Genomic DNA, 24,084 nt, shown 5'->3' on the forward strand with positions numbered 1-24,084 from the left:
AACCGTGACAGGGTAAGGCACAACAAAACAACACACGAAAACCTAAAAAACCTAGGTCTCAAAATTCCCAAACAGCCAATTAAATATTCTATTTCATGATTTCATGCACGTCAAATACGAAATACTGAAGTTAACTTCTCAAATAATAAATCCCAGGAACCTAACGCCCACGAAAATCTAAAAAAACTAGGTCTGAAAACCTAAACAGCTAATTAACTATTCTAATTCATGATTTCAGGTACGTAAAACCACAAAATACTAAAGTTAACTTCTCAAATAATAAACCCCAGGAGTCAAACACACACGAAAATCTAAAAAACATAGGTCTGAAAATCCCCAAACAGCCAATTAAATATTCTAATTCATGATTTCAGGCAAGTCAAACTATGAAATACTAAAGTTAACTTCTCAAACAATAGATCCCAGGAACCTAACACCCACGAAAATCTAAAAAACTAGGTCTGAAAACCCAAACAGCTAATTAACTTTTCTAATTCATGATTTCAGGCACGTCAAATCACGAAATCTAAAAAACCTAGGTCTGAAAACCCTAAACAGGTAATTAACTATTCTAATTCATGATTTCAGGCACGTAAAACCACAAAATACTAAAGTTAACTTCTCAAATAATAAACCCCAGGAGTCAAACATCCATCAAAATCTAAAAAACCTAGGTCTGAAAACCCTAAACAGCTAATTAAATATTCTAATTCATGTATTCAGGCACGTAAAACCACAAAATATTAAAGTTAACTTCTCAAATAATAAACCCCAGGAGTCAAACACACACGAAAACCTAAAAAACCTAGGTCTGAAAATCCCTAAGCAGCCAATTAAATATTCTAATTCATGATTTCAGGCACGTCAAATACGAAATACTAAAGTTAATTTCTCAAATAATAAATCCCAGGAACCTAACTCCCATTAAAATCTAAAAAAACTAGTTCTGAAAACCAAAACATCTAATTAACTATTATAATTCATGATTTCAGGCACTTAAAACCACAAAATACTAAAGTTAACTTCTCAAGTAATAAACCCCAGGAGTCAAACACACACGAAAATCTAAAAAAACCTAGGTCTAAAAACCCTAAACAGGTAATTAACTATTCTAATTCATGATTTCAGGCACGTAAAACCACAAAATACTAAAGTTAACTTCTCAAATAACAAACCCCAGGAGTCAAACATCCATGAAAATCTAAAAAAACCTAGGTCTGAAAACCCTAAACAGCTAATTAAATATTCTAATTCATGACTTCAGGCGCGTAAAACCACAAAATATTAAAGTTAACTTCTCAAATAAAATAAACCCCAGGAGTCAAACACACACGAAAACCTAGAAAACCTAGGTCTGAAAATCCCCAAACAGCCAATTAAATATTCTAATTCATGATTTCAGGCTCGTCAAATACGAAATACTAAAGTTAACTTCTCAAATAATAAATCCCAGGAACCTAACGCCCATGAAAATCTAAAAAAAACTAGGTCTGAAAACCAAAATAGCTAATTAAGTATTCTAATTCATTATTTCAGGCACGTAAAACCACAAAATACTAAAGTTAACTTCTCAAATAATAAACCCCAGGAGCCAAACACACACGAAAATCTAAAAATACCTACGTCTGAAAATCCCCAAACAGCCAATTAAATATTCTAATTCATGATTTCAGGCAATTCAAAGTATGAAATACTAAAGTTAACGTCTCAAATAATAAATCCCAGGAACCTAACACCCACGAAAATCTAAAAAACTAGGTCTGAAAACCCAAACAGCTAATTAATTATTCTAATTCATGATTTCAGGCACGTCAAATCACGAAATACTAAAGTTAACTTCTCAAATAATAAACCCCGGGAACCAAACACCCACGAAAATCTAAAATCCCCTTGAGGTAGATCCCGTTTATTTTCGATTTTGAGAATTTTTGGTTTTCCCTCCCAAATTAACCCCTCCCCCTTCCCCTGCCCTCAGAAATGGGGGAACGAAGGGCCCCTGAGCCTTCCCCTTGAGGCAGATTCCCGTTTATTTTCGATTCTGAGTATTTTTGGTTTTCCCTCCAAAATTGACCCCCTCCCTCTCCTGTCCCTCAGAAATGGAGGAACGAAGGACCTCTGAGCCTGGCCCCGGAGACAGATCCCGTGTATTATCGATTCGGAGGATTTTGGGTTTTCCCGCCAAAATTTACCCCCTCCCCCTCCGCGGCCCTCAGAAATGGAGGCCCGAAGGGCCTCAGAGCCTTGCCCATGAGGCAGATAGTGTTTATTTTAGATTGTGAGTATTTTTGGTTTTCCCTCAGAAATTGACTCCCCCTCCCCCTCCCCTGCCCTCAGAAATGTGGGAACGAAGGGCCTCTGAGCCTTCCCCTTGATGCAGATCTCGTTTATTTTTGATTCTGAGTAGTTTTGGTTTTCCCTCCAAAATTGACCTCCCCCCTCCCCGGCCCTCAGAAATGGGGGAACGATGGGCCTTTGAACCTTCCCCTTGAGGCAGATCTCATTTATTTTCGATTCTTAGTATTTTTGATTTCCCCTCCAAAATTGACCCCCCACCTCTCCTGCCCCTCAGAAATGGGGGACCGAAGGGTCGTTGAGCCTTCCCCTTGAGGCAGATCACGCTTTATTTTCGATTCTGAGTATTTTTGATTTTCCCTCCAAAATTGACCCCTCCCCTCCCTGCCCTCAGAAATGGGGGAACAAAGGGAATGTTAGATCCTATTTTAAATTGACAATACTTATCAAACATCACTTGTGTATTATACAGACCACATCGGAAAGGTAAAGCATCATTCACACTCCTATTATTCAACACATTAATTAATATCGTTCATAGTGTCCAATTTGTGAATCTCATTATCCCTTTTTGCAAAAATGTCAAATACTCACTCTCTTTGAAAAACTAAACCAGACTATACCCACCAAACCAGATTATACCCACCAAACCAGATCTGCAAGTCAATAACCCCAAATAGCGTACGCAAATAGCATGGTCCTATGGCCGTATGCAAATAGCATAGTCCTATACCTGTGAGCAAATAACATGGGAATTGCTATACCCGTACGCAAATAGCATGGTCCTATACCTTTGTGCAAATAACATGGGAATTGCTATACCTGTGAGCAAATCCAGAAGGCGCATACTACTACCGATGGCTTGGTGAATGATTTCAAAGGCTTTAAAAAAAATCTTACATAAACTCTGGTATTGAAACAGGCTATCACTTTAGCCCCTTTTCAGTAAGAAATGATTCAGGACTGAAAGCAAAACAATTTGTGAATCTCAAGCGTAAAATTTGGTAAAATATATAAGTATATCTAATTAAGTTTTTCATATCAAAAGTCTGTATTCCAAGGTGGCAGAAATTCGACACTTTGTTGTGGTGTTATTTTGTTCTTTAACAAATCTTTAACCTAAAAATGTCATTCGCAATTTTCTGATGGTTTCCAATGAGTCTTCTGCGAATATTTTCAAATTTAATATTACCTTTCTTCATTTATTCTACAACCATTGACAATGCAGCAATAAACTGCGGAAAAAAAAAACAAAAGAATTGACACGCTACTCTGACCATTCTCTTCTGCAAAAACCCGAAATTTTATCTTTTGTACATAGGTTAAAACCTTCCATCTCTGGTTCAGGGACAGGTTTGATTCCGAAGTGCAAAGAAAACATAAGGATTGCATTACTTCTTGAGCATGTTTTCCCTTTTTCCTGAAATGAATTTCGCATTCTAATTATAATAACTTTTTAGAGCAATTTAAGCTGAATAAAATCTCCGTTTTTTGGAATGAATTTTAGAAAATTTACTAATCATTGCTGTTGGATTTCGTTTTTTTTAAGACTTGGTGTTTATTGAGTAGAGTTACTCTGTCAAAAGTTCTTGAAAAGAAATTGCAAGTCAATATCCACTTGTGTCCATAACGACTGAAACTCTGAAACAATGATATTATTTAGAAAACAAGTATTGCGAAGAATTCCAATTTTATAGTGATTCTAAATAATTAAATTTCGTTTAAGGGTACCCGTCAAAAGCCATTAGCCGAATTAAATTTATGAGGGGGTACCCTCCCTAATTTGATCATGATTGCACCGCTGAACTATATATGACCCAGAGCTCTCTCACATGTTTTTGACTACGAAAGTACGAAATTTTGTATGGTTTGTGTTTTGTCTTTTTGTTTCTTTATATATTCAGAACTTTCAAATATTAAAAATGACTTTTGGTAACGCCAAAAACAATCAATATTTGAATGATCGGTTCGGATTTTGAATTCAGGCGTTAAAGGAACAGTTCCTGATATATTTATAGCATCCAATTTTTCCTTATTTCTCGTTTTCAAGAAAAAAACGTTCTGCCAGTATATTAAATAGAATAAAAAAAAAAATTTTTCAAGTGAAAGTTAGGAACAACATCAAAACTTAAAATGAACAGAAAAATCTCTGTATATGAGGGGGCCTGTCCCTTCCCCAATCCTTCTTTTTGCGAAGTTTTCAGCATTTAAAAATGTGCTTCTTATGCTACTTAAACTGCCTTTGTGTTTCAAGATTCTTTCCGAAACATATAGAACAAAAAGTCAAACTTTAACGTAAAGAGAGAGACATTGAGGAGGGGGCAGCTCTCCTCATTTAGTGAATTATTTGTGTTCGTTTGAAGTTATAATGCCGATCCTTACTTTCAGTTGAAAAACATGTTGCTTTATTTAATTTTTGATCGTTTTTCAGGTAATGCCGGGAGATCCACCTCTCCCTCCATGGGAAATTCCCTCACCTTCTAAATATTTTTCCATTGGGAGTTTTTCAGCGTAAAATACACTGAAAAATTTCCCCGGACAATTCCATCCTCGAATAAAATTTCCCTTGGAGAATTTCTCGTGGACAATCCCGCTTGAAAAATTCTGCTTAGCCTACTTTCAATTGAAAAAAAATTTTTCTGATTGTTTTTCAAATCATGCTTGAAATCTCCCCCTCCAGGGAAAGTTTTCAGAGAAATCAACACCTTCGTAATGGAAGTTTCTCCCGTAGAAAATCTTGCCCTGGACAATCCTCCAGAACATCTTCACATGTAAGATTGAGTCGTCAAAGAGAAAGTAAGACAAATAAAAAGAATTTTATAAAACAGTTCTGGCATATTCCTTCCGTGCGAAATTCCCACTTGAAAGTTCACCCCTGGGAACTACCCTCCCTAAAAAAATTATCCCCGCTTAAAATCAGCCCCCCCTCCCACGAAAAATGTCCCTATACTTCCCAATAAAAATACTATGTGTGAAGAACAGACAAATTTCATAACTTACAGCCCTTTATCTAGGGTCTCTGAGGAGTCTTACCATCCTTAAAGGCAAAGCTTATGGAATATTCACTATTTTGAACAAAATGGTTATATCAACAAATGTGATCAGACAACTCTTGGAAAAAATTGGCGTGGGAAAGGGCTATTTGACTTCCAATCTTATTGGCAACTTGTATAACAATCTTATAAGGGCACGAAAACTTTTAATTGCCGTTAGAATGAGCCCTTTCCCGATCTTCTAGGATTATTGGCTCACTACAATCATCCCTAGAAAAAAAACTCATCAGCAAATAAATACGAATCCGTGGTCTTTCTTCTGGCCAAAACACAAAATTCCACAGTATTGCAGATGGGAGCTTGAAACCTCTACAGTAGGGTTTAAAAGGAAGGGTTGTTCTCCCTTCCTTTTGAAAATCAGGCAAATTTTCTCTGGCTTGTAGCTTTTGATAGGTAAATTTAAACATAGTGAATTTCATATATTCGGGACCAGCATATAAAGCCATTTTTTATGTTTCTATTGTTATAAGAAATCTGTTTTTGAACTATTGGGCCAAATCGCTCCTTGTTTATGCTTCGTTACCACGAATTGTTTGACTAATGATAAAAATCCAAATTTCCACAATTTTCTAAGTAAAAACCAATGTTGGCACAACGTATTATTTATTTTTTGTTTTCTTTTTCCATACCAGGGCACTTCGTATCAAAGGAGTTGTCGTAGAAACTTGGAAAAGGGCTCATTCCATTCGATTGGAAATTGGAACGGCTAGTGCTGTTTTAATAGTCGAAAATGATCAGAAGGCATCTAACAAACCCTTCCATGCCTACCATTTCCCGAAACGCATCCAATGAAAATTTTGATACAGCCATTTTGTTGAGCGTAGTTGATTTCCAGAAAGAAATTATGTTTTGAGGAGGAGACTCCCCCACAGCCCTCGGGGCAATGGTTGTAAGGTATGCGCTAGGCGCATATGAGCTTTTTATTGAAAGTGTTGTTGTAGAAACTTCGAAACGGACTCGTTCGATTGGAAATTCAAAGGGGGAGTGCCCTTTTTAATAGTCGAAAGTGATTGGAGGGCAACTAACTTCCTCTCAGGCCCACCTTTTCCCCAAACACATCCAATCAAAATTTTGAGATAACCAGCTTGTTCAACATAGTTGAAAATTCTGGAAAATAGGTCTTATTATTGTTTAAAAAAAGAGTTGTGAGAAAATCAAACTTTAGCGTAAAGAGCGAGGCGTTGAGGAGGGCACAGCCTCTTTCATATACGGAATAATTTCTGTTCGTTTTAAGTTTTAATGTCGCTCCTTACTTTATGTTTAAAGAAATTTTTTTTGTATTTAAAGGCTGCGAATGCGGGGGGTTTGGGGGTTGGTAGCCCCCCAACTGTGCCTCCTAATCCCTGTACGTTTTAAGGTTCGACCTTGTAACTCAGCCTCTTTAACTCTTTAGAAAACGTAGTTTTTTTCAAATAATTTCTGCACGTTTTTGTACAGTTTATTACTTATTATTGCTTGACTAACTGTTTGCTGATCGTGTCAGGAGTTGAAGTGGGGGGCTGCCGCCCCCCAAACCCCCCGCTCTTGAACATTCTTGTGTTAAGGCTTTTAATTCCTGAATACTCAAATCACGTCGTACAGGGTGCCTCCTAATCCTTGTACGTTTTAAGGTTCGAACTTGTGACTCCGCCTCTTTAACAGCCCCCCAACTGTGCCTCCTAATCCCTGTACGTTTTAAGGGTCGACCTTGTAACTCAGCCTCTTTAGCTCTTTAGAAAACGTAATTTTTTTCAATTAATTTAAAAAAGAAACTGAGTTTCTTTTCAAAGTATATAAAAAAGTTGCTCTGATGGTGAATCGAACCCGGGTTTTCCACCTGACAGGCTTGAGTTTCAGCCGCTGGACTATACAAACACAGTAGTAATTGTTGTTTAGCAGATTGAAGCTATTTTCGACGCAAGCAAATTCCCAAAAATCTTGATATGTGGTTTTTGGAAAACAGGGAAGGAATGATAAGATTGAGCTGAAATTTTGAGAATAAGCATCCAGGCCCCAGGAAAGATCATCCTCCAAATTTCACCCATATCAGACAACGTTAAAGGGGGGGTTGTGGTGGGAAAAATTAACATGGGCTAATATAGGAAAACGAGGTTTTTCGTAAATGTAAAGTCGGGGGATAATTTTTTCGGTCTGAAAATATGAAAAGGCCCTAACAGGTCGAATTCTGCTTCGAATGAGTCCTCATTTAACCGGATCCGTTGCCAACTGTGGCCTGTAGGCGTGGCTAAGAAAAAAAAAGAAATGATGATGATGAATTTTAAGTGGCTATATTTGGTTTTTTGAAAACAGGGAAGGAGTGATCGGATTGAGCTGAAATTTCGAGGATAAGCTCCCGGGCCCTAGGAAAGCTCAACCTCTAAATTTCAGCCTAATCGGACAACGTTAAGGGGGGGGGCTGTGGTGGGAGTGTCCAAACTTCCGGCCCAGTTTACCCCATGAAGATAAAGTCGGAGGATGATGAAATTTTGCAAGTTTCTTAGTTTGAGCTTGGGCTACAAAATGCGATTACCGCCGTCTCTCGGCGACCTCTAGGACCTGAAATCGCTTAACATTGTGGTGGGTCGCCTCTTTATAGAGGCACAAGTGTGCCTCCTTGATTGAAAGCGTTGTCGTAGAAACTTCAAAATGGCTCATTTGATTGGAAATTGAAAGGGCTAGTGTCTTTTTTAATAGTTGAAAGTGATTGCAGAGCAACTAACACCCCTCTCACGTCCACCATTTCCCCAAACACATCCAGTCGAATTTTGAGATAGCCATTTTGTTTAAGGTAGTTGAAAATTCTGGAAATTAGGTCTTTGACGATGACAACCCCTTTCACAGCAATTAGGATAAGGGTTGTAATTTTTGCCCTGGGGGCATGTAAGGTGTTTCTAGAAAGTGTTGTCGTAGAAATTCAAAAAGTGCTCATTCGATTGAAAATTGAAAGGCCTAGTGCCTTTTTTATAGTCGAAAAGGATTGGAAGGCTTGACATTTTTATAGTAAAGACCAATGTGGTTACAATGTATTATTTTTTTGTGTTTAGAACAGGGCACTTCGTATCAAAGGATTTGGCGTAGGAACTTCGAAAACAGCTCATTCGATTGAAAATAGAAAGGGATGATGCCCTTTTCAATAGTCGAAAGTGATTGAAGGGCAACTAACCCCCTCCCACGCCCACCTTCTCTTTTGCCCATTATGTTTAAGAAATAAATATTACCTTAAGATTAAATCAAAATGCCCTGTGTTAGCGATAATTCTCAATAAGGCATCTAAGCAGTATCCCAAGAACGACTGAGGGTATTATGTTCAAACTTACGGGGCTACTTCTGCTCTTAAAATTTAACCATATCGAAATAGCGCAAGCGTATCCAAGCTATCAAAGAAAGTAAACAGATTCTTTTGCGAATTGTATCAAGTATTCCATTTCAAATCAACTAGAGGAGGTATGAAACTGATTTAGACACTACTATTTGTGTCCAGATTTTTAAAAGGGTGTATGCTGCTAAAAATTGCTGAAAATTTTTCTCCAGCATACAAATAGCAGGCCAAACTATAAAGTCTTAAAAGAATGAAAAGATGTAAAACATTATTTTCTTTTTTTTCTGAAATGACTCTTTCAATATAAAACGAACAGAAATTAATTAAAAAAAAACTTTTCCATAAACTAAATATTTCAATGAAAAGTAAAGAACTCCATTAAACCAAAAATGAGCAAAAATAAAATCAAACAATCTACCAAGCTTGAAGCTACCATAAATCAGCAACGATCAATAAATGAACCCAAAACGAACAGAAATTACCATAAATAACCGAGTCAAACTCAAAACGAGCAGAAATTAACACGAGTTGGGCTCAAAATCCCTATGCCTTCCCAAGGCCAGAAAAAAATTTGCACTTTATAGAAAAAAATACAAATGAATGTACATTGTAAATTTAATGTAGCCTAAGTATGCTAATATTTAATAATCAAAATATTAATATTATTTGACTAAATAAAGTGTTAAAATTAAAAGCATTCATATTTATTTAGTAAAGTGCAACTTATGTTCTGACTTTAAGAGGGCATAGTGGTTTTGAGCCAAAATCATGTTAATTTCTACTCGTTTTGAGTTTGACTCGGTTATTTATTGTAATTTCTGTTCGTTTTGGGTTTAATCTATTGATCGATGCTGATTTGTGGTAGTTTCACGCTTGGTAGATTATTTGATTTGATTTTTGCTCATTTTTGGTTTAATGGAGCTCTTTACTTTTCTTTGAAAAGCTTATTTTGTGCAAAAAGTTTTCTTTTGTTGATTCTTATACAAACAGAAGACCCCTCATTTAACTAAGTAATTGTTTTATTTTTATTTCCATTATCCTATCAGTACCTATATGATTATGTCACAAATCTGTTGTGTTTGGGTGATATTGTTCTTATTAATAAGTTAAGTATAAAAAATTTACTTTTTCTATGAAACATGGGGACTGAAATTAAAACTTCAAGTGAATAGAAATTAGCTTAAATAAATTATAATAGCCTAGAACGAGTAATAATTACTAAGGTTGAAAAAATAGTACCTAAAATAAACAGAAGTGTACTCTGAGGAATGAAGCCAAAGGAAAATAAACTAAAGCGGATAAAGATCGTGTTGACGCCCGAATCTCAAAAAGGCTAGAATTTCATTTGAAATTGAACTAAAACTAATTAGACCATTGAAATTAAGGATTATGTTTACCATTGTTTATACCTTAATTTTGGAAGAAAGATTGGCGAAGATTAGGATTCATTACATCAGCAAAGCTAAATTAATTCTAAATTTAAGAATTTTACCACAACATAGAACAGTCTTGCTGTTACTTTTTTTTATTTTTATATTGCAATATTAGTCTCAAATTTATAATCATCCAGCTTAGCACAAACACCACCATTTTTTTTAGGAGAAATTGGGAGGGGCTGTAAAACACGTGAGCCCATGTGTCTCAGTTTTATGACTAATTCCATATAGATTGACTCATTTTAAGACTTTGGTTTCAACAAAATATAATATTTCTTTTTACAAAAATTAGATCATGTAGGGTAGCAGTATCGAGGAGGGAACAGGCCCGTCTGCCTATATGACTCTGATTCCAAAAAGGTGCCATGTGCCAAACTTTCTATTAGATACAAAGAAAAAAAAGCATTTTAGCCTTGGAACTGCACTTATCCTGCCCTCCCCCCCCCATCAAAGAAGCACCTTTTTTCATTTTACCATTCTGATTATTGTGAGTATTTAGAAATTATGAGCCTATGTCATTTGGGTTGAGGTGGCAATGCTTCGATCATGGGTGTACCTACTCTGATATTTCTCTGTATTTGTAGAACTGTCAGAAACTGGCGCTTTACTGAAAACACACAACAATGACAAATGAAACTCAGAGAGGAGAGAAAGTAACATAATGAAAAATAAAATCAAAAAGGGTGAAAAAACGAGGATTTTGTCAGCCTGTGGCAAATCATTAAAATGACAAAACATAAGCAAATATTTCGACAAGGACCTCCGCCAAGTCGTCCTCAGTGCTAAACAAAAAAGACAAAAAAAAACAAAAAAAAACACGAAAATCTAACCTTTCGAGTGTGTAAACACTCAAAAGGGCCATATGGGGGGGGCCAGGGTTACCCCCTATGCAGGGTCACAGCTACAGTATTTTTAATGGGTTGGCAAGAGGGGTCTGTAATCGGATAGCCAAGGGGCATGGGTAATGTAATGTTTTTTCTCAAAATTTTTGGGGGGAAACTTCTCCCTTGGCCCCTGACCCCATGGTAAAAGTCAATTACCTTTCTTTTCGAAAATCACAAAAAAAACACCAAGATAGAAATTTGCGATGAAGTACTGTAGCATAAGAATATAGGCTATCCATTTCTATCAATCAAAACTAAAAGAACAATAGTATTTGCATATAGCAACTGGCTGCAAATTACGATTTACCCTTTTGCCCTAATTATCTAAGCCATCCTCAGGTTTCTGAAAAGTCTCACATAAGTTAATTGAAAAATTAATCCATAATATAGTAAATACAAATAATGAACAATTGGGACTAATCTAAAACTTTCAGTTGCATCTTTCAGATCTTTTGACCTGCAATTAATTGCAGACGTATACTGCAATGAAAAGAATAGACCTTTATTACTAACTCAAAGTAGCGTTAACAACAGCAATAGGCACAAGAAAGAAGAAAAATATGTGATGATCACATTTTCCTTAGGTATAGTATGCTGTCTTATTAAAGCAGCGATTTTGAGGGTGTTAATGATAGATTATTCCTAACTAATTGTTTTTGATTGATCAGATGATAGTGAAATGCTATCTTTTCGGAAGCAGATTGCTCATCAGCTAAAATTCTTTTTGAAACCCTTTGGCAAAACAAATAAGAAAACTTTTTTTTAGTTTGTACAATATCCTGAACTTTTTTCTGAATCTCATTAGAATTTGCCATGAAAATGCACCACTCCAAACTTAACATTGGTACAAACTATGCCAGGATATGAACTCCAACGCTGAGATTTAGTGTAAGGTGCTTTGATACCAATGGTTGTCCAAGGATAATGCTTGCTTTTCGGTTCCCTCGACCTTTGTTGGGCTATGGGCTAGCCACCTGAAAAGGAGTCATTTACCCGATTAAAAATTATTTAGGATCAAGCTGACCTCCGTAGACGATCATTGGTACACCCACAAACCATTCAAACAAAGATGTTCCAAACAAAGTTCATAACTTATAGCCCCTCCCGTGGAGACTGGGGGGGATTAAGTAATACTAAAAAAATGTTGTTAGAATGTTCGGCTATGCTGAACAAAATAGCTATCTAAAAATTTGATCAGGTGACTTTGGGAAAAAAATTACCGCAGGAGGGGGCCTAGTTGCCCTCCAATTTTTTGGTCACTTATTAAGACCACTACAAATTTAAATTTACGTTCTAATTAGCCCTCTCGAGATATTCTATGACCACTGGGTCGATTCGACCCACCCCCCTCCTGGAAAAAAGAACAAATAAACACGCATCCGTGATCGTTCTTCTTGTAGAAAATACAAAATTCCACATTTCTGATATAGGAGCTTGAAACCTCCACAGTAGGGTTCTCTGATACTTCGAAACTGATGGTGTGACTTTAATTAATATTCTAAGACTTTTAGGGAGTGTTTCTTCCTTTTCTCAAAAATAAGGCAAATTTTCTCAGCACCGTAACTTTTGAGTGGTAATGCTAAACTTGGTGAAACTTGTATATTTGAAATCAGCATAAAAATAAAATTGTTACAAATCAAACAGTTCATTTACAACAAACTGTTTGTCCACACTACCAGTCCATTTACCTGTCCAGTCAGCCGATCCTTCTTTATCCGTAGTAAAAAAAGACGTAGTCTCGTCAGCCAATTCTGTCTTACAGTAGTTGAAGTAATCCTACCTAAAAAAAATTGTTATAGCTTTTGGCAAGTAAAAAGGTCCATGAAATAAAGGCTGTATTGGAGTTTCAAACTAACTTCAGAAATAGGCATCACAGCTTCGAATTTTCCGTAGGTAGACAGCAATAACACTATTTGTGGATATTATAGATGTTATGGCTTAAAAAATTCTTGGTTTAGATAATCAACCGAATTGTATTTTCACATTTATAAGATCTACATTATTCGCTTTTGAAAATACGACTTGTTTTTGAGGCAATCCATTAAATTGCCTAAAAAATAAGCGCTTCATTTTAATCTGCTTCTTTTTGACTTCTTATTTACGGAAATATTTTTATGTTTTTTTTCCTTCTTTTTTTTTGCTTGAGTTTCTTTGAGAATTTAAATTTAACAGGGTTGAGCAACCCATTATGGGGATTAAATGTACGCTTTTATATACTGCTAAAGAAGTCAAGTTTAGTTAATGCTAATGGAATAAAATAAAGTAGGATCGATATAAAATAGTTTAGAAACCAATCTGGGCTACATATTTGCACATTAAGGGGTTCGGGATAAAGCATACCATATATTAAATACGTAACCTAACCTAGGTACCTTCCCCCCCTACAACCCCCCCCCCAAAAAAAAAAGACAGTTTAAAATCGTAAACGCAATGAAAACTGCTCTTTGCATTCTAATTCTTAATAGCGGTCTATTGAAATAACTAGTCTGGCGGGTATCTGTCCCAGTATTTGTGTAGCATCTCCAGTTTGACATTTCATATACAGTATGTAAAAGAGTACGTTCAATGTACTAGTACTGTTTTTTTCACTTGGACTTGCTCTATGTTAGAATTAAATCATGTTTTTCCTGGATTGTCTTTAACTCTTTTTTTTTAGCAAACGGAACACTTGAGCGAATGGACCACTTGTCCCAGTACAAACCACTAACTGATTCAAGTGGAACTTGGTTATAGTCTGTAGTGGGACATAGAACATAACTAAGGTCCATTCTGGGGCAGCTTGACCTTTCACTTATAAGATCCCTCTGATATTTTTTTCAGCATTAGAACAGAAATTTAAGATAAATCTGGTAATAAAAAATACAGTTCAGCATTCAGGAACAGAAAATCCCATGAATGCAAATAGCAAAAATGTCCATGAAAATGTTTCGAATGGAATTGGGCTACCAAGTTTCTTCAGTATATCCTCTTTTAGGTAGTAATATCCTTTTGGTTGTTCCCACCACTTCCATGCATTGCATCTCCCACCATTCATATTCAACTCACGGACCTTTGCAGGAGAATCTATCTTGTCCTCATTAACATTAGAACATTCTTTGCTGTCATAGATTACATTTTACAAAGTCACCAACTAAAACCGGATCAAAACAAAGTTAAAGTTCATTTTCATTATCTAACCTAAGGGAATCATCTATGTTGTCATCATCAAAGTCTGTCTAGATATACACAGTTTTATTTTCTTAATCAGTGCTGTCATCCAAACCAATTCCTCTTCAAATTCTTCTTCGTATCTTTTGTTTCTGTTGATTGCTCTCTTCTTTTCTTATTCTTGTTTGCCTCCCTTGCAGCAAAGGCAGCTTCAATCTCAGCCTTCATTGGTGCATCAGTGAACACTTTTGTCATGCTCTTCTTGCTTACTCTGGGAGAGTTTTGCTTTTCTTGGTGCTGCTATAAGATATTTTTGGGATGAAAGTACATGTAAGATGGGGCTTGAAATATAACCTCTGATGAACCTTGTGATATGTCTCTATCTCTATCCTGCTTTTTCAAATGTCTTCTGAGATTTGAAAAAGCAGGAAATCCCATTTGGACTTTGATGGTGTGAATATTAAGCTACATCGTAAATGGTAACACTCCTTCCAGGATTGTTGACGATTCACGTGTTTATGTATTGGTGGTGCCAACTCTTGAACCAGCTGAAGAAAGAAATATACAGTGGTTGCAGCATTGATTGCAATGGATTTGTATTTTCAGCACTATAAACCATGTGTTTCTTGGTATAGTTTAACACATTCAAATGAACGTTATGACTGTCCAGTCTTAGTAGCTTCTCAGCATTAGGAGAATAATGTGCACGCATCACAAAATATTTGATCTGATCAAGATGTCAACGATATGACCTATGTTGCACTAAGATGGTTTTCCTGCTCCAGTCAGAATCTAGTCTTGAAATTTTTCCTAGGGAAGATGTAAAACGGTGGGAGGTAAGTCCTCATGGCACAAACTGTCACACACAGGGTTACTGTCTTACCCATTTTAGCAGACCTTGTTGTCTCAAACTGCTTATTATCAGTCGGAGAAATGATCTCTTCTGCAATGACCAGTCGGAGCAATGACCTTCTTACCAGATGGACCAAGATTTTTTTGTCAATACTTATTCATTCAGCGGATACATTTCATTCAAAAATAAAGGAGAGGGATACACAATACAAAATTGTATAGTAAATATTGCACCATTTTTGAAGAAAACTTTTAGTTGGCTCATGCGATATTTGAATTTGTAAATCGTTAAATACTCATCATTTCACCCAAATTGTTTGGCCAAATACGTAGTTCAAAGTTTCAAAAACGTATAAACATGGGGTTTATCTGCACCATCTTTCGTCTGAAACTGGATTACGCTGTTGTAATTGAACGGGGAGAGTACTAGCTATTATACATGGTTACTACAGGACAAATAAGTGTCACGATATCGTAAAGCATAGAAACATAACTTTTTGTAATATTTGATGGATATTATTTGTTAATTGGCCCTGTACTGTTCGGGTTAACAAATTTTGTTCATGCAACAGAAAGACCTATATATTATAAAACTGCAGGTTGATTTAGTAACAATATGGTTTGGTTTCTCAAGGAAAATTTTGCATGACAGTATCCCCCACCCCAAACACAACTGCGTAGTCTGTATCTCAGTCACCTTTTATTCGTCCTTCAGAGCCGGTACCGTAGCGATGCCTAAGTAAAGAGCCACGTGACTTACATGCATTCATTATTTTTTTTCCCCGGCTCAAACATTTGGAAGGGTAGTTGTGGAAACTTGAAAGGAGTTCTAGTGCCCCATTTAAGGTTAAAAAGTGATTTAAGGGAGGCTAACTCTTTCCAGTGTCCATTTTGCTGCCAAGGTTTTTCAATCCCAATGACCCTCCAAGATATTTACAAAACTTGAAATGATGATTGTGTTGAAAATAGCTGAGAAACCAAAAGTATATATCCGGAGACTGCAAGACCCCCAAAAAGCCAAGGGATAAGGAACAAAATTACGCAAATTGCCAACTGTTTATAGATAGGTTTTGTAGTGGTAAAGGTTTTTTTTTAGTTTTGGGTGTCCAATAGGTCAAAATTTCCAAGAAACATTCTCTGCGTCAGAATGGTCACAAATTCTATTGTGGGAGGGGGCTAAGGGGGATGAAAAACGGTAAGAAATCATTTCGTCCCTGATCAGCTTGAAACTCACAGCCGTAAATCTTTGGGAAAAGAAACTTTTGTCCTCATCTACTTGAAATTTTTTACCCGTAAAATTTTGGACTAAAGGGAACCCAAAGTAGAAGGAAGAAGGAAAAAAAATATTGGCTCCCTCAAATCAGGGTCCAACTAAATACTAAAAAGGGCCAAAAATTTTTTTTCCCCGGCCACTTCGTATTGAAGGGGTGATAGTAGAAACTTAGACCAAGGCTATTTCGATTGGATATGGAAAACGCAAGTTCCCTTTGTGAGGTTTAAAAAGGATTAAAGGGCGACAGGCCCCCCTCCCATGCCATTTTCAACCATCTCCCGTGAAGCCATAATATAAAGTTTTTTGAGATAATCGTTTTGTTTAGAAATACCAAAATGCCAAATGAGTATACCTACGTGTCCGATATCAACCTTGTAGCCCTTGGGGTGATGGCTCTAAAATATTAAATTACCCATTGTTCTTATGCGGGTATTAGTAATAGTTTATGCAATTTTTGTTCTTGCTGTCCGATCAGTTAGGAGAGCTTAAGAGTAAGTCACTAGGGTATGGATTCAAGAGCTTTCGAAGGGTATAGTTTACACACGACTCGCTTTAATGAGCAAATGAAATGACGCTATGTGCAACCGAGTTTCCAAATTATCTTCAATATTTCAGGAATGGCTTAAGGGGTGTAGATAAAAATTTGATGGAGTGTTGGTCGTAGAGGGTCAAGTGGACCTCGAAATTTATTTAGAGAAAGGGGCAGAGGTAAACCTAAGTCAGAAGACCTTATACAGGTCATCGAAGCACCATGTGTATCTACAATATTTCGGTAATTGCTCGGAAAATGGAGTTGAAACTTTCAGGTACTTTGTGGAAAAACAAAGAGAAGGGTGGGGCAAGGACTCTTCAAATTTTATATTGAGTGGAGGGAGACATCAAACAATTTATTCTCCAGGTCAAACAGTGAAGTAAATCAACTAACTCTATGTGTTACCAGGTCACCAAGTAACATATTTGTAATATCTTGAGAAAGCTTGAGGGATCAGGCTAAAATTTTAAGTGTTTGAGATTATTTTATGGGGTAAGTGTCCTACCGATCTCAAATTTTGACTTGGGTAGAGGGAGCAGAGAAGGGTTAAGAATAATTTGTATCAAAAATGCCTAAGATTTTTGTCAATTTGACTCCTCATGAGACTAGAATCTATTCACGGTGAAGCAGTAATGTAAATCTTTATACACTATATGAAAAGAAATTTGTTTTCTGAGGAAGAATTAAAGACAGTACTAAAAGGATTAAAAAATAATAAGGCTCCAGGTGCTGATAGGCTGGTAAATAAGTTTCTTAAATATGGTGGCTCGGAGGTTAGAAATAAGTTACTGAAGATTATGAATATGATTTTTGAAAAAGGGGAAGTACCTAATAGTTTTAGGAAAACCTTAATTAAGCCACTTTATAAGGAAGGTGATAAAAGTGAGTGTGGTAATTATCAAGGCATTAGTCTGGTTTCTGAAAGTAGCAAAATACTTACTAACATGATACTTTTTAGACTGAGAGATGCTGCAGACAAAGTTTTAAGAAAAGAACACTGCAGTTTTAGAAAAGGCAGAGGATGTGTCGACCAAATTTTCACTCTTAGGTTAATAATTGAGAAGTCCCTGAGTAGTCAAATTTAATTTTATAGATTATGAGCAAGCGTTCGATTCTGTTGATAAAAGAGCTTTAGCAAAGGTCTTATCCTTGTATGGTATACCAGACAAATATATTAAAGTGATTAGTGCTATATACGAGAATAACACTGCTGCAGTTAAGGTAGGAAATGACGTTAGCAGCTGGTTTTGTATTAAATTAATTAAAAAAAACTTTCCGAAAAATAAGTTTTTCAAAGAAAAGTAAAGGCCATTTTAAACTTAACCTCAGGAGATACAAATACCTGTTAAAATTCAAACTCAAAACGACCAGCAATTACTATTAAAGAATAAAAGAAACCCAAAACGAAAAGAAACTAAATAAACAATCATAGCAAAAAACATGCAACAAGTAATAATATAAAATAATAAATAGATCTTAAAGTGAGTAATGATTAGATTGAATATGAAAATCAAGATTAAAGCAAAAACAAATATTTTGCTATTAAAGTATAAATGAAACTTAAAACAAACAGATATTAAATAAACAATCAATGTGAACAAAACATACAATATATACTAATGTAAATGAATAAATAAATCTTAAAACGAGTGAAACTTAAATTGAATTTGCAAATAAATTTTGAATTGAATAAAAATAACTACTAAGATGATTTTGGGCATTGTATCACTGCAGATGCCTAAAGCCTACTGCGTCATTTGCGCTTTACAGAAAACAATGCTTTGAAATAAATCCACTTCCGTAACTTTAAGAAATCAAAAATTTATTAAGATTTTAGGGAATAAATATCAGCATATGTATATTAAATTGACAATGCACATTTTTTTTCAGTAAACTCATTTGAATTTTTTTTCAGTAAAGTTCAAATTATATTCTGGCTTTTAGAAAGCATAGGGGTTTTGAACCCTACTCACATTAATTTATGCTCGTTAATCTAATATTTATTTTAATTTTTGTTCGTTTTGGGTTTCATTTATTTATTGATACTGATTTGGGGTAGTTGTATGCTTGGTAGATTATATGATAGTCCGGACGCCAGGTGTTGAAAATGTGAACCATACCACGACGGAATGGGGCTGCTACGAGAACTAGCCTACCCTCCACTCCCTAAATTGACCATGCGGATTCAAAAATACCAATGGCACTTGCTTGCGAGTGGTGGAACGCTCCGAAACTTGATATTTTATTATATTTTTTTGTTTCATGCAAGAAAATACACGTTCCACAAAGTTTGAGGTGCAGTTTTCCGCTCAAATAGAAATGCCTAGAAGCCATTGAATGTTTTCATAGCAAACTAACACGATTAGTTAAAAAATGGCACAGTTAAAAAAAAAAAAATGGCAAAAATTTATGAGTCTTGAGCATTCTTGGAAAGTATAAACAAAATCAAATTCAATATTAGATATATAATGATATTAATTGTTGAAAGATCAATCAGTTCAGGTTTTTTTTCACTGTAATTTTTATTTTCATTTTCAATGCTGTAAGAACTGGTAAATAATAAATTTGTAATATACGAGTAATTCGTTTTCAACGAAGCACCAATGACGCAGAAGGCCTTAGGTTTATACAGTTAAAGAAGGGGGAAGTATCCAAATTTTGCTTGTTGTGAAACTATATTTATCTTCACCTATCTTGAAAAGAACTAATTCATTAAACTGAATATTTGATGCATAATGATATTAATTGCTAAAAACTCATCAGTTCAAAATTTTATTGTAACTTTAATATTTATTTTCAATATTAAGTACAAATGAAAACATTTGTAATATAATTCGTTTTCAGTAAAGCGCAAATGACGCAGTAGGTTTTAGGCTTCTGCAGTAAGACGATACCCAAACTCTTGTTTGTAGTTATTTTTATTCGATTCAAACTTGATTTGCATATTCAATTTAAGTTTCACTCGTTTTAAGATTTATTTATTCATTGACATTAATATATATTGTATGTTTTGTTCGCATTGATTGTTTATTTAATTTCTGTTCGTTTTAAGTTTTATTTAATTTCTGCCCACTTGAATTGATCAAGTGGGCAGCTTCACTTACCTTGGTAGTATTGTTGGTGGAGATGGTGGGAGCAGTGAAGATGTTAAAAGTAGAATAGCCAAGGCTCAGGGTGTTTTTTCACAGTTAAGAAAAGTTTGGAAGAATAGGAAGATACGTCTGCAAACAAAGATTAGGATATTAGAAGCTACAGTGATGACAGTAGCTAAATATGGTTCTGAAGCATTGGTGCTTCAAAAAGCAGATGAAGATTTGCTAGATGTTTTCCAGAGAAATTGCTTAAGGACTGTTCTGGGCACCCGGCTGACTGACCGTATTTCAAACAATAGGGTGCACGAAAAATGTGGCTCAATACCGCTCTTTAGGGCTATAATGAAAGAAAGGTAGAGGTGGCTAGGCCACTTTGTGCGGATGAGGGATGACAGACTGCCAAAGATTGTTCTTTTCGGCCAACCATCTAGGGCTCAATGGAAAGCAGGTCGTCCTCGTCTGGGTTAGAAGGACGTCATAAAGAAAGATTTAAAGGAAATGGTAACCTCAGAGGAGGGTGTAAAAAGGGAGGCTTTGAATAGATTGGGATGGAGGAGGAGCGTGCGTAGCTGTGTTGGCCTCAGGCGGCTTGGTGCTGCTGTGATTTGTTAGTAGTAGTAGTAGTAGTAGTAGTATATGTACCCAGGTCGACAAAATAAGGCATCCGCAATATATGTAGAAGCACTCCAGACATCCATTTATAACTTCTAACGGGTGCTGTAGGGACTATTTTTTTTCTGGGGGGGGGTGGGGGAGGGGTGGGAGTAGGGGTTAAGGGAGAGAATCTTTCCATGGAGGATGTTTGCTTGGGGGAAGGGACATTTTTATGAAGGGAGCGCCAGATTTCCCAGTATTATTTAAAAAACAATCAGAAATTAGATAAAAAAACAAGTTTTTTCAACTGAAAGTAAGGAGCAACATTAAAACATAAAACGAACAGAAAAGATTACGTATATGAGGAAGTTCGCCCCCTATTCAATACCTTGCTCTTTACTCTAAAGTTTTTTTTTAGTACTTTCAAAAGAGCTATCTATTCTAATTAATCGGCCTTTGTGATTCAGTGGTTTGTGATTCTAACAAAATGTGAACTTTAGTGAAAAGAGCGAGGTATTGAATAGGGGGTGAAGTCCCTAATATACGTAGTAAAAACATACGAATATAGAAATTTGTTACGTAAGTTAATTTGTAAGTTAAGTCAGAACAAAATTTCGAGAAAGCCATTTAGCAAAAAAAAGAGAAAAGTAATATACGAATTTCGTCTTAATTATTGATGTACGGTCAGCCAAAATCAAAGCTGCATTAATTCAAAAAGGTGCAGAAATTAAATAAAAAAAAGTTTTTTTTAACTGAAAGTAAGGAGCAACATTAAAACTTTAAATGAACAGAAATTATTGTGTATATGAAAGGGGCTGTTCCCTCCTCAGCGTCTCACTCTTTACGCCAAAGTTTGACTCTGTCTAACGACTTTATTTTTAAAAACAAAAAAACACTTTAGCTTAAAGAGTGAGGCATTGAGGAGGGAACAGCCCCTTCATATACAGAATAATTTCTGTTCGTTTTAAGTTTTAATGTCGCTCCTTACTTTCAGTTAAAAAAACTTGTTTTCTTTTATTTAGTACCAAAAATAGGCCGAGTTTGTAAATAAGTGATAAAGAAAATATATCTCAGTCCCTGTGTTAAAAGTATACTATCTCTTGTTCGAGGTGATATGGTACCTGAAAGAATCACTCAACCTTGTCCTTTTTAGAAGTGGTTTTCATTGCAATTCATATTAGTAAAAGAATTGAATTCAGAGAGAATAGTTTATTTGAGAGGATATTAGTAGAGAATATGAGTGGAGCATTTACACTATTGGAGATTGATGGTGGAGCCGGCAGCAGCAGCAAAGATATACAAGTACCAAATGTGGCTGTGGAAAAACCGGAGGCTGTAGACTATGCCTTGAATGGGACGATATGTATGCTAGATACATGATATCATTAAGCAAATTTAAGCTGGAGGAGCAATTATGTTTTGCTGCAAAACTGAATATTGTGCATATAAATAGACTTCAGGCAGCATTAGATGTGCTAGTGAAATATATTGATGAGAACAAAATGCATCAATGAATATTATTGTTTTAATTATGCTCAATAAAATTGTTTCTAAATGAAAGGTATTTTTCATTCTATAGTAGACTAGCGTATATTTTTTACAGTAGAAAAAATTCTGGTTAGTCTGAAGTTGGTAGTGAGAGTGTTAGGACTCTAAAAAATGGATAGATTTGAGAAAGAGCGAATCATGGGGAATCTAGTGTTTATAGAAAAACGTTCCATAAGCGCTTATGGAAATTCTAGATGATGATTTTCTAGAGCTGTCTATTCAAAGGAAGATATTTTCTCAGGAAATGCTTGTCGATATAATGAAAACTGATTCTCCATCATTAGACTTTTGCATGAGGCTTTTACGTCGTGGTCCAAATGCATTTACACAATTTATTGATAAATTATTCACGACACGGCAAAATGATATTGTGGAATGCTTTTAAACACTAGTTTAGAAATTTTGTGACTTTTTTTTCATGAGAAAGATGGTGTTCAAGGATGATTTACTCCTCTCTCTCTCTATCCTATTCAATTTGTTGTTGTTGCTAGCTCAGTTTCATTTTGGCAGTGAGAGTGTCAACACATGAAAAAATGTTCCATACATGCCCACTATGTATGTACACTTTGGGCAGCTGGTCATCATGTGAGAGTTGCACAATGATTGATGAGTATGATGAAAAGTGTAGATTATGCAACCCCTGTATATTGCATAGAGGATATGCTGTACAAATTAAAGGTTGTAATTCCTGTCTTGAAGAGGTATGTGACTCTCACCCTAGAGGGCACCTATGCTCCAATTGCCACTATGATAAATGTAATCAGTGGGAAAATAAATATCCCGTTATGATTGGAAAGAATCCTAAGCGTGATTTTAGTTTATTGCTACGAGATTGGTATCGTCGTGGTTTTCGATTGTTCTAGGAGGAGGAACCTGGTCAGCGATTCAACTGCTGGAACAACAAAAGTATATGGTTTCTAAGTCATCGTTGTGAAGACAATGGGTGTTATGATTATAAGCCAGCTGATTTTTATTTGGCTGTGACGGAATGTGATTCGCCACTTGAGGACACTGTTTGTGACATTGCTTCAAATAAGCAAATTGAAACAAGTGAATTCTATAGAATGAAATAGTATCATTGACTATACAAAGAAATATGACAAGAGTGAAGTTACACTCTACGTTAGAAAATGTGACCCTGACATTGCAGTACATCAGGATCAGTATACTGTGAAATCAGATAATCTACCTGCATTAGTTGTTGTCGACAAATACCTATACCTAGTAGAAAATGAAATCTAAAGAGTAGAACAGTCGTTTTTATCATGTATATACATTTTTTTTCATTTATTAATAAACAATTTCACAAACAATTTTAGAACAATTTATTCGTAGGGGCACTAAAATCAATATTAAATACGCTTGTAGGTATATTTTCCACTAAAAAGTCGTTCAATCGAGGTAAGTCAACGTAGAAGTCGAGAAACTGCTTGTAAGTATAGCCACGACATCTAAACATGAAAAAGAGTAGTGCATGAAAGCCAAATGTCTTAGTCGTTAAATCCTCTACTCTTAGTTGATTTTGAATAATAGTTTTCCCACTGCTTTCAATAAAGTTGCTGATGTATGGAGCGTAGAATTTATACGATAGGCCAAGAGAATCAAAAACTTCAATATTCTTCGCTGTTTGAAAGATGCACAGCCAATGGCCTGTCTTCAAAGTCGATGGATGGCTATTAACAATGATTAGGGTATTGTTAACGCTTGGAATTTTTTCAATGAAGTCCAATGGTATGCATTATGACTTGTACTGGGACATGTATGGATCCATACTAAATACGTTGATTATTTGGTTTGTGTTCATGGTGCTAGGTCTAGTGGAACACTGCCGTCGGGTGTGATTTCCCCATAGGTTTCAAATTGACTCAATGATATTAGCGTAATACTCTCAGTCAAAGCATCGGCAAATGTACACTCTAAACGTACATTCCCTGTTTGTACTGTGCTCATATCTTGGGTCCGTGACAAGTCCAAAACAATTACGCCATGATTTTTTTTAAAACTGAATCGGTTATTCCATATTCAAAAAGTTGAGAGTCATGATCTAGGGATTGCATGGTCAACTCGTAGAGAGTTTTATAGG

At 35.7% G+C, this 24,084-nt stretch overlaps 1 protein-coding gene across 3 annotated transcripts in view; it reads right to left on the reverse strand.

The window, feature by feature from the left end:
• LOC148943258 (uncharacterized) overlaps positions 1-24,084 on the reverse strand; it is a 746,113-nt gene that overhangs the window by 462,953 nt on the left and 259,076 nt on the right. Inside the window, exon 3 of one of the 3 annotated variants that reach the window (XM_089101511.1) lies at positions 12,652-12,739. The exons of 1 other annotated variant lie outside the window; for it this stretch is intronic. In XM_089101511.1, coding sequence (XP_088957637.1) covers positions 12,652-12,739 — 88 coding nt within the window. Of the gene's footprint in view, positions 1-12,603; positions 12,744-24,084 lie in introns of those variants that run through there. One more of the 3 variants, XM_089101515.1, reaches the window with a different exon arrangement.

The sequence above is a fragment of the Artemia sp. Qi Xiang Cuo genome, chromosome 15 (genome assembly GCF_049724085.1).
Source record: "Artemia sp. Qi Xiang Cuo chromosome 15, ASM4972408v1, whole genome shotgun sequence".
NCBI classification, from domain to species: Eukaryota; Metazoa; Arthropoda; class Branchiopoda; order Anostraca; family Artemiidae; genus Artemia; species Artemia sp. Qi Xiang Cuo.